General features: G+C 45.6%; 1 protein-coding gene across 2 annotated transcripts in view; it reads left to right on the forward strand.

Moving 5' to 3' along the window:
- Positions 1–12,128, forward strand: part of CCDC83 (coiled-coil domain containing 83) — a 30,164-nt gene that overhangs the window by 11,648 nt on the left and 6,388 nt on the right. For both annotated transcript variants that reach the window (XM_084842522.1, XM_084842523.1), the window contains exons 7-9: positions 853–921; positions 2,022–2,143; positions 7,131–7,210. In XM_084842522.1, coding sequence (XP_084698648.1) covers positions 853–921; positions 2,022–2,143; positions 7,131–7,210 — 271 coding nt within the window. The remainder of the gene's footprint in view (positions 1–852; positions 922–2,021; positions 2,144–7,130; positions 7,211–12,128) is intronic.

Raw genomic sequence — 12,128 nt, forward strand, 5'->3', positions numbered from 1 at the left:
GATTAGGATCTACCAGTAGATCTCAGGGTGATTTGTAGTGGATCTGCAAGGTTTTCTGACTCCCTATTGCTTAGCAATAGCAACAAAAGGCTTCCTTCCACTTCCACTCATTAGGCTGCTGATATGAAGAAAGCTTGGCTGGGGGGAGTGGGGGGAAACCAGAAGTAGATTTTTTTGTAGAAAAGGACTGTGAGCTCAGTTCTAATACTGAAAACAAGTTCTTGGTTTGAGTCAAGGGCACACTGTTCCTTAATTCTACAAGGTTTATGTCTTCCCAGAGCCACTATTTTGAATCTGACTCCAGTTGGTAGACGCGAGGTTCTAGGAAAAAAACAAAGTAGATCCCAGAAGCCTGAACTCTGCCCACTCCTGCCATAGAAGCCTTGGTCAGAGTCCTGTTAAGAGAGGTGAAGCTGGCTGGGCCTTGGGGTAGGGCCTTCTTTGTGGTAGCCTCAACCTTATGAAATCTAGCCTTTCCCAAAGTCCTTGGAGAAGTGAGGCTGCTTACGCCTTGTGGCGGGGCCTTCTCTGTGGTGATCCCAACACCCACTCTGAAGATATTCCATAGACAGCATAATGTTGTTGTCTTCAGACTGGCATTTGATATGGCCTAAATTGTACATGTCTTACTCTGGAACCTTTTTTTTCCTAATTAAGTGTTTTTATCTGACGTGACTGTCTTCTGAAAAACTGGCTGACATAAAAATTGTAAGTAAATAAATAAAAAGAAGTTTTTGTTGAAAGTTTGTGATGGTCCTCTGAGGGTCTTCCTGTCTAGACTCTCGCCTCTCACTTCCTTCAGTCCAAAGGTTCCAACTTCAGCTGTAGTTTACATTTACTCTCTTTCCTCAGAACGCCGTTAAACACATTGACAAAATCAGCTGCAGGGAGATTAAAGAATATGAGTGGCTAAAAGAAGAGGTAAGTGTGTCAGGAGGGGAAAGCTGAATTTCTCAATCAGCTTCCACAGTTCACCCACCGTATACAAACGCCAGACCACACAGCATGCATCTTGGCTTTCCTGTTGTACAAAGATGGTGGCTGAAAAGATGTCAGTTGACAGGCAACAAGGACAAAGATGAAAGGCGGTTCAGTGAGGTGGCTTGGTGGGTAGGTAGGAAGAGTCCACAATAAACAGGCGCTTTTGTGACTCAGTCACTTAAAAAAGGCTTTGATAGATCATAGAACCATAGGGTTGGAAGGGGCCTACAAGACCATCGAGTCCAACCCCCTGCTCAATGCAGGAAGCCTGATTCCCAGGCGGTCCCCCATCCAAATACTAACCAGGGCCGACCCTGCTTAGCTTCTGAGATCAGATGACCACCACAGCCAAGTGGTGACTAGGAGACAGCATGCTGTTATTGGTAGGCATGGCAAGGCAGTGGTGGAAGCTGGGGTGGCTGGCTTAGCACATGGGCAAACAGGTAGCAGCTGAGTGGGCAGCAGCACCCCATTTGGACTGCTGGAACAGGGTGGGGCTGGCACCTCTGCCTTTGCATGGGGCCTTTTCCAATAATGCCTTCTGTGACACATGGGGAGAAGGTGACTTGGTGAGACAGACAGCACCCTTTGTCCCCCCTGGCCAGCAACAAGCAAGCCTCACCACCTCTGGGAGCCTTGTCAAGAGAAACAGCTGGGGAGGCTGCTGCTTCAGCATCTGCCACCTGGGGCAGCCACCTTAATCTGCCTAATGGTAGGGCTGGCCCTGATCTCCAGCTAGAAGGATCTTGCGTAGCATGGCTGGGAAAGACCACAGAGAATCATTGCCAGCCAGATTACACAGTATAGGGCAAGCTCCCCAACCTGGTGCCCTCCAGTTGTTTTGAGGACGACTCCCAGCATTCCTCACCATTGGCCATGCTGACTGGGGCTGACTGGGGCTGATAGGAGTTGGACTCCAAAATATCTGGAGGGCGCCAAGTTGGGGAAGACTGGTGTCGGGGAAGATGAACAGTGGTCTGGCTTGCAATGAGGCAACTTCACAGGAGGATTTCAGTATCGGTTTTCGTATTTTATGGCAGGTTGCAGCTTACCGAAAGGAAGTGAGTGAATTGGAAGACTCTGTCCACGAACTAGAGAAGCAAAATATCTATCTCATCAACAAGCTGTTTAAGTGCAAACTACAGTTTCTTAAAGTACCTAGGTAAAGAGACCTCCTACAAGTTAAGTGTCTTTGAGCACATATATTTCAGCTCCTTTTGGGAGCAGAGAAGAAATATCCCCTCCTGCAAGTGAGTTTCATAATACCAGCCAATTATCAACAACAAAAACAAGAGTAGATAATACAAAACAGACTAGTGATTATATTACTGTAGCTGGAGATGGCCAGTGAAGAATGTATAAAGTGAATTGGACAGACAAGAAGGTTAGTAAAGAAATTGGGGTGTTAGATAGGATTGGAGAAGGAGGGCGACTGTGGCAAAGTGTGAAGAAGAGGTGCTCAAGCGTGATGGGGCACTTGCTAAGAACTGGTTAGAGGAGACTGAAGGCCAAGAGGAAGGCATAGATGTAATCAGGGCCTTATGGATGCTGTGATTCCTTGGGAGTGTACAACAACCTCAGAATGTAGTCTAAAGAGCAAGATTCCTGGAAATCTCCACTTTTATTTTTTAAAAGCACGTTTCTAGGCCTTATGGATGCAGAGATATGCTTGAGAGATGTAGGCAAGACTTGATGAAGCACAAGCTCTTTGCCCCTTAAGCTGAAGCTGACTAACAGCGCAACCTTATGCACGTCTACCTGGAAGTAAGTCCCGTTGAGTTAAATGGGACTTACTCTCAGGTAAGTGGGTATAGGAGTGCACCCTAAATTATACAAAACTGTTAAGATGGCAAGATACATTTTATAGTATAAAAAGGGGGGAAAAATGCAAACCGGACAACCCCTGTTATGGGCTCAGCCAATATTCAACATGTTATGCATGTGGGCTTTCAAGCAGTGGAGGAGGATGGTTCTGATGCCAAAAGGGTGGTGAATCCGCTCCAGTTTTCAGTCAGAACCAGTCAGGACCTTGGGTAGCTCCTTTAGACTGGTTCTGACTGAAACCCAGAGTGAATTCACCAGCCCACTGACATCGGAGGCACCAGCCTTCATTGCTTTCAAGTTACACATTTTCTTTAGCATAGTACTAGCTGTAGTGTACTTGATAGTTATGAAGAAAGGCATTTTTTCTCTAGAGGAGCCGCAGTGACATGGAAAGGACAGAATTAGCAACACCACGTTTTTTTCTTTCTGATTAATTTGGAATAAATGCATCACTAATTGTGTTCTCATAATCACTAATTTGGATGAGAAACTATCATGACACACTGATTGGAATAGCGATTAATTGCTCTTGGCAAGAACATTCCTACCCTTTTACTATAGTTTAATCATCCCGATTGTGAGAAGCAATGTTAAGGGGTAAACCATCTATTAAATTATCTCATAGGCTGTTTTATTATCTCCCCTTCCCTTTTAATCCCCAAGGGATGGAAAGTTAGATAAAACAACCCACCTATTTTTCTCTTCTACATTTCAAACGATTGGTATGGCAACTCTGTTTTGGGCCCAAACTTAATTTAAAATGAAGTTGTTTTCCTACCTCTCTCCCAAAGTTTACAACTGCGCATAAGCAAAAAATTTAGTCATCTTCCTTTCCTTTTGCATTCTTCTGGTCAACTGCACTTTTCTAAGCAGGAAGTGCTATGAAAACTAGGGGCAGAATCTAGCCCAAATTAAGCACTTGTAAGTCCCACTGATGTCAACAGAAGAGATTTACAGCCTGATCTCCTGTCCAGGCCAGCTGAATTCAATGAGATTTACTCCCAAGTGTGCATAGGATTGTACCCCTGAGGTCATGCTGAAGTTTTCCATTGATCAATGAGGCTTTAAGCACACTTAGTAGCCAACAGTGTCATTCTGCAAACTCAAATAATGCTAGCAGGGCTCCACTGAATCTTTCCATTGCACAAGTAGTTTCCCATTACGTTTTCGCAACCAGTTGTGCAAGCAGTTGTGCAAGTGGTTGCAGAACAGGTTGCACAAGCGGAATGTGCAACCAGTTGCACAAGCAGAATGCACCACAGGTTGGACAAGGGATTGCGCAGGTTGCACAGGCATAATGCACAACTTCTTGCACAACTGCACTTGCACAAACATCACTTTAGTTGGATTCTCCTTTTGTGCATAGTTCAGAACCTACTTTCCACTAGGGCAACGTCATTTGTGCTATCGGAATGTCACAGTTGGATACTGCCCTCAACTTGGATGGACTGTGCTCCATATCATTTTATTAGTTGTTATTATTGAAATCTAGTACCTTAGTACTTTAAAGCAGAAGTAAATGGAGTGAAAGACTTTCTTCCTGCGCTGTTTCCACAAGCATTAAACTTCTACTGTTCCTCTTGAGCAGGGGCCGTAGCTCAATGGTAGAGCACAAGCTTTTGGTCCAGTTAAAAAGGAACAGGTAGTAGATGATGTGAAAGACCTCTGCCTGTCACCTTGAAGGGGCATGTCAAGGGTGGAGGTAGAGCCCAGTGCAAGAGCTCTGTATTCATCTAAGGCAGCCTTCCCCAACCCGATGCCCTCCAGATCTGTCAGAGTACAACTCCCACCATGCCCCAGCCAGCTCTGACAATTCACTGGACCCTGTTCCATGATCTTCAGGACTTGGCAGATCACAGGAAAAGGTTTGGATAGGGGCTGGTTGAACCCTACAGTGATGTATCTTAAGGAACTGTAAGCCTCCAAAACCGTGGCCTTCCCCATGATCAACATCAGCAAATCCACCTAAGACATGTCCCTTCAGAAGGAGAAGGGCCATCCAATGGTCGAGCATATGGTTTTCATTAGAAGGTCCTAGGTTCAATCTCCAGGTAGGGCTGGAAAAGGTCCAGTCTGCAACTTTGGGAAGCCAGTGCCAGTCAGTGAAAACAATACTGCACTTCATTTATCAATCACATTTATATCCTGCCTTTTTCCCCCTGGCAAGGCGGCTTATATAGTCCTGCTCCTCTCCATTTTATCCTTGATGGACAAAGAGCCAGCTTCCTACAGGGCAATCTACATTACAACTTTAAACTGGTTTCAAACCGGTTTCTCTAAAGGGATCCTGCAGTTTCATGAGGGTACTGAGAATTCTTTGCTAGAGACCCCTGTCCCCTGCCCAAGCGGCCCCTCTTCCTAGAGCTACAATTCCCAGAATTCCTGTCTTTGGTAACCGTAATCGCAAAAAACAGGTTTTAAACCAGTTGAAAGTTGTAATGTAGATTGCCCCTTTGTTAATCTCCGCTTTGCTTTCAACCTGGCAGTGGGCGGGGTGAGGGTGGGGGAATGGTATATGAAAGATGCTGCCGTTGAAACATTTCTGGCCAGGAAGACAGAACCCACGACAGCAGCACCCCCAACGGTGTCTTTAAGCCCCGCGTCCCCCACCAGGAAACAGGAACTTCTGGTATTGTGGTAAGTGAATTGCATATTGGGAGTTGTAGTAGAGGCATGGAATGAAGTGGGGAAGAAGAAGAAGTGAAAGGGAGGAGTCAGGAGGATTGCAGTGGGAGACTGTTTGCTTGAGTTTCAGTTTGAGAAAAGGCCTAGAATAAAGCATTTAAGTAACTGTCTCTGGTGTCTTGGGATTCTTGCAATACAACAACTTGGCGACGAAGGTGGGGTGGCTTTTAGGGATGTATGAAAGTGACTTACCTTTTCGCGCATTCTGTTCATGGGGGGGGAGGCGTTCCGTCCCTCCCCCCGGAATCCTCAACGGGGGGGGAGGCGATCCGGTCCTCCCCCCTGGAATCCTCGACGGCCAGCTGTGCTCCGCGGCGGCTCCGCGGAGCAGCCAGCCAGCCAGGCCCAGGCCAGGGCCGTCCGCAGCCGGATTTCCAGCCGCGGAGGGCTCTGGGTAACAAAAAACAACAACATCGCGTATGCAAATGGCGGCGGCTACAGCCGCCGCCATTTGCGTTCCTTATTTTTCACCGTCTTAGTCTACGTCAATATTTACGTAGACTAAGACGAAGAAAAGAAAGGGGAATGCAAATAGCATAGTGGGCGCTATTTGCGTTCCCCTTTCTTTTCTTCGTCTTAGTCTACGTAAATATTGACGTAGACTAAGACGGCGAAAAATAAGGAACGCAAATGGTGGCGGCCGTAGCCACCGCCATTTGCATACATGTTTTTTTTTTTAAAAAAACCCAGCCGTGATAGGCTACGTAAGTCTGTGCTGGCTATTCACAATAAGGAACTTCCAGACGCAAGGAAGCGTGCATTACTCGTCCATCGCTTGGGAGCAGACGCTCAGAGAACCTTCTATAATTTACCTGTTGTGGATGATAAATATAAGACAGCTTTGGCTGTTTTAAGCAACCTTTTTGTGCCTAAAGCTAATATTGTGGCAGAGCACTATAAATTTCACCAGCGGGAACAGAAAAAAGGAGAAACTACAGATCAATATATTGCTGCTTTGAGGGAAATGGTTGTTACTTGTAATTTTGGAGATATGGCAGAGGAAATTATTAGGGATCAGTTGGTAGAGAAGACAGTGATGCCCTGCCTCAGGGAACGCCTCTTGTTAGAAACTGATCTTACCTTGCAGAAAGCCATGGCAATTGCCTGCCAGATAGAAACTTGAGTGACAGAGGCAAAGCTAATGGATCAAGGCAAGATAGAACCAGTACAGGTTGTACAGCCTTTCAAAAAGAATCCTGAGGTCTATGGACAAGTTTAAAGATGGTACAAATAAGTGCCCACAGCCTTCAAAATGTGCAGACAGTATGCTATCGTTGTGGATCAACACAACGCACAGCAAATTATGCTAACTGCCCTGCAAGGGAGGCTCAGTGCAGACAGTGCAAAAGGAAAAGACATTTTCAGTAGACCTACTGAAGGCCTAGAATAAAGAAGCATTTAAGTAGCTGTCTCTGATGTCTTGGGATTCTTGCAATGCAGCAGAACTCTGTAATATACTATGGCTGGTCATGAAGCTAATGGAAGGAAGAACATGTGCAGGAATACTTCCAGCAGTAAATCAGTGGTAACTTGCCAGCCTGAACATGTATTTTAAAAAGAGGCCAATGTTCTCTGTTTGAAGGGGAAACCAAATTTCAAACCTTTTGATGTTCCTTTCTGTCTTTTTAACATTTTTCTAGAAAGTTATTTCTTACCCAGGGAGCTGGCCTGCAGATTCCTGGAGAAGACTTGTTGACCATGCAAGGCAGTGACCATGCAGGTAGGGCACTTTTCACTGGGATCACAGTAAGAGTAACTGTAAATGCGACAGCGGTGCCTCACTAGGAAATGTGAGCTGGTCCCACTGATAGTTACCCCTTTCTGATCTTGAGCCCAGTTTGTCTGCCTGTGTAGGTCTCGCAGCCTGTGAATAAAGTCTGAGGAGAAAAAATGCCTCCAGATGTTGGCAGATTACAACTGCCACCGTGCCTGACCATTGGCTATTTAATTTAATTTGTTTATTTCATTTCTATAAAACCCAACAGCCGAAGCTCTCTTGCTAGACGAGATTGTTCAGATCCAACATCTGGAGGGCATTTGCCCCAATCCACCTAGGGCCAAACAATCATGGAAGCAGACTGATGCTTGTGCATATCCCCATCACGAAGAGGAACAGCACACACAAACATGTCCTGTGCAGTTCTTTGATCCAACTGCTGGGGCTGTATAACTGGAGCTCCCCTGGAAAAGGAATAATCTTGCTGATAAGTTTTGCAGGAGCAGGAGTGGAATGGGTGTGTGTGTGTGTGTCTGTGTGTGTCCAGATTAAATTCCTGCCCCCTGATGAATAGTTGGTCAGTGCACAATTGGATCAAGGCCTTTACAAAAAATGGTTGAATCACATGGCAGTGGGCTGGGCCAGATAATCTGTGTTGTGCTGTTTCAGCTGGCTGTGAAAATGAACACAGTAAATACCGTAATTACCAACAAGCCACAAACAGTTTTCCCAGTTGTGGATCAATGATGTTGGCATTTTGTAACAGGCAGACAAATGCCTGGTTTCCTTTAATTTTCACAGCTTTCCCCAAAGAACCTGGAAACTGCAGTTTTGGGAAGATGCTGAGAACTGTTAGATCCCTAGAGTCAGGGAGGCATGTATTTTGCATACAGACACTCAAAATTCTCCAGCAAGAAAAGCTAAATTCTGCAACTTGTATAAATTATGCAAAGTAAGCAGATTTCATGCTCTTTCTGCTAACCAGGGGGAAAGGCAAGGAGCATGGACTTAAGCCCTTCTCTCTGCCTGTTCTTCTTCTGAGATTTTACCAAAATTGCCCACACATTGCTTTTGAATTACTCTTTCAAAAATGAAAGCCAAGATTCCTTGGAACTGTGACGTACACATGGCTGTGCCTGAAGTTCTTTTCCTGTGCTGCAGCTTCCTGGGGGTGTCTCCATGACCACAGAAAGAGAAGGGAATGTAGGCTTACCCAGATTTTCCTAGGAATCAGCTTTGGTCCGTGCAGGGCTCCATGAGTGGGTGCACTGTACCAGTGTAAGTTGATTCACAGAATATACTTCCGAGTGTGTGTGTGGAGTGAATGTCATCTGACTGGCAGGGGCTACTCATCCCCCCCCCCTTCTCCTTCAATAAAATCCTTGGAGGTTTCCTCCTGTGTCTCAACAAAAATCACTCTCCTTCTCTGTCTCCCCCATGTCATTAATTACGTCCTTAAAGCAATGACTATTAAAGGTTCACAGTGTTCTCCCTCCCCTGAAGCTGCCAATGCTGTGAACAGTCGAAGCTTCGCATTAATTAAATGCGTTATTTCAATGCATGGGAATCTCAGTAACTTCGGGAGAATGCATTTCGGGGGCAAGCCTCATTGACCACAATGGGAGTTCTGAATAGACACACGTATGTTTGTGCTGAGAAAGACAGGGACAGGAAACCAGCCCCCTTTCTAACCCGATGCTGTGCAGGTGCGAATTAGTTACTTCTGAATGACAATAAACCAAACAATGGAGAATCACAGCTGTAATTGCGATGAAGCGGTGTATGGCCTTTAGGGAATTAGTGCTTTAAAATGTGCTATTTCGATTGTAGGGGATCTCTGAAGTACGCATTTAGGGGACAGGCCTCATTGACCACAATGGGAGTTATCTCTGAAAAGACACTAATTGGTTTGTGCTGGGAAACACAGGGACAGGAAACATACCTTGACTGGGGTCACAGTAGAAGGCACACCCCGGGGCTGCGCTAGCATATCTGAGATAAAGGGTTGGGGCACACAACTATACTGCAGAGAATGCTGCTTAAGGAAAAGAATCAGACTTAAAGTAGTCTCAGGAAATTCAGTTTTTCCACAAAAAGCTCCAGGGTGGCTGTGGGATGGCCACAACATGTGCCCTGAATGACCTCCAAACAGAGCCAGCTCGCAGTAAATCAAACGTGGAGACGCTGTCCAGGACTCCTCTGAAAGGGGCACAATGGTAGTTGAGCCAGTTGACATGTGCCCTGAGAGCTCAAAGACATTGATGCTTGCCTCCACCATTGGCATTTGCCTCTTCAAGTTCATACAGGGTGTTGAGTTTCTCTTTAACCTCTCCCTGGTCCAGTTCAGTTTCCTTGAAGATCATGAATGTTATCTGTGGGGCAGGGCCTTCTCAGTTGTGGCACCAATCCTCTAAAATGTTCTCCCAGGGAAGCCTGTTTGGCCCCATCATTAAGGCTGCAATCGTATACACCAGGGGTTGCCAATGCGCAGCTCATGATCCGCATGCACCCCCCCACTTCCCCCTGGTGTCCCCCCAAAAAACCACCTCCCCCCACAAGGCATCCGTAGTGGCTATGGAGCTCCCAAATGGCCAGATTTGGCTTCTTTGCTATAGAGCACCAAAAGGGTTAAATTTAGCTTGCAAACAAGCTAAATTTAGCCATCATAGTGCTACTGAGCAGTTTGCCACTGAATTTTGGCAATTTCAGCCCTTTACCCCTTTTGTGTGTGGGGGGGGTAGGGGGTGGCAGGTACCCTGCTGCAAGTGCACTCTGCGGAAGGGGTCTGGGGGTCAAAATGGCCCCTGGACCTTTGGAATTTGCCCACCCCTGCTATACACAGTTACTGGGAAATGGGTCCTATTGAACTCAATGGGACTTACTTCTGAGTAGACATGCATAGGATTATACTGTGTCTTTTGCCATATGGCCAGAACATGCTTCAGCTGTCTTTTTCTGTTGCTCTGTCCCTTTCTACTTATTGCCTTATCTGTTGCTGCTGTATGTTTTGGTTTACCGCTTTTGGATGCTCACGATGGTTTTAGTTATTTTATAAGCTACTTTGGTTTCTTTTTTAAAAAGCAAGATATAATTTTTAAACAATAAAAAATAAATGGAATTTGAGATCGTTAGCTTGTCGTGGTGCTGGAGCTTGAGCACCTCAATGACGTCATGAGCTAAACCGTGAAGGGACACCCAAGACGGGAAGGTCATGGCAGAGAGGTCAGACTAAATATGATCCCCGGGGAAGGAAATGGCAACCCACCCCAGTATTCTTGCCATGAAAACTAAATGGATCAGTACAACCAGAGATATGTCGGTATACCATCAGAAGATGGGACTCCCAGGTCGGAAGATGGTCAAAATGCTATTGGGGAGGAACAGAGGATAAGTTCAACTAGCCCCAGATGTGATGACGCAGCTAGCTCAAAGCCGAAAGGACGGCTAGCAGCCGATGGTGCTGGTGGTGAACAACGAATCCGATGTTCTAAAGATCAGCACACCATAGGAACCTGGAATGTAAGATCTATGAGCCAGGGCAAATTGGATGTGGTTATTGGGGAGATGTCAAGATTAAATATAGACATTTTGAGTGTCAGTGAACTGAAATGGACTGGAATGGGCTATTTCACATCAAATGACCACCAGATCTACTACTGTGGACAAGAGGACCACAGAAGAAATGGAGTAGCCTTCATAATTAATAATAAAGTGGCTAAAGCAGTGCTTGGACACCATCCAAAAAATGACAGAATGATCTCAATTTGAATTCAGGGTAAGCCATTTAACATCACAGTGATCCAAATATACGCCCCAACCACAGATGCTGAAGAAGCAGAAGTAGATCAGTTCTAGGAGGATCAGCAGCACCTACTGGATAGTTCACCAAACAAAGATGTTATTTTCATTACAGGAGACTGGAATGCTAAGGTGGGTAGTCAAATGACACCTGGAATTACAGGCAAGCATGGTCTGGGAGAACAAAATGAAGCAGGACATAGGCTGATAGAATTTTGCCAAGACAACTCACTGTGCATAACAATCACTCTCTTCCAACAACCTAAGAGACGACGTTATACATGGACTTCACCAGACGGTCGACACCGAAATCAGATTGACTACATCCTTTGTAGCCAGAGGTGGTGGACATCTATGCAGTTGGTAAAAACAAGACCTGGAGCTGATTGTAGTTCAGATCATGAACTTCTTATTGCACAATTTAGAATCAGACTAAAGAGACTGAAGGCAAAAGAAGGGGACGGCAGAGGATGAGATGGCTAGATAGCATCACCGATGCAATGAATATGAACTTGAGCACGCTCCGGGAGACAGTGCAGGACAGGAAGGCCTGGCGTGCTATGGTCCATGGGGTCACAACGAAGAGTCGGACACAACTGAACGACTGAACAACAACAAAAGAGAATAGGGAAGACCCACAGATCAGTTAGATATGAGCTCACTAATATTCCTCATGAATATGCAGTGGAGGTGAAGAATAGATTTAAGGGACTAGATAGAGTAGATAGGGTCCCGGAAGAACTATGGACAGAAGTTCGCAACATTGTTCAGGAGGCGGCAACAAAAAACGTCCCAAAGAAAAAGAAAACCAAGAAGGCAAGGTGGCTGTCTGCTGAGACACTGGAAGCAGCCCAAGAAAGAAGGAAAGCCAAAGGCAACAGTGATATGGGGAGATATGCCCAATTAAATGCAAAATTCCAGAGGTTAGCCAGAAGAGATAAGGAATTATTTTTAAACAAACAATGCGCAGAAGCAGAAGAAGATAATAGAATAGGAAGGACAAGAGACCTCTTCCAGAAAATTAGAAACATTGGAGGTAAATTCCTGGCAAAAATGGGTATGATCAAAAACAAAGATGGCAAGGACCTAACCGAAGCAGAAGAGATCAAGAAAAGGTGGCAAG

This window comes from Heloderma suspectum, chromosome 3 (genome assembly GCF_057233095.1).
Source record: "Heloderma suspectum isolate Gila_16-S chromosome 3, 16-S_ref, whole genome shotgun sequence".
In the NCBI taxonomy this organism is placed as follows: domain Eukaryota; kingdom Metazoa; phylum Chordata; class Lepidosauria; order Squamata; family Helodermatidae; genus Heloderma; species Heloderma suspectum.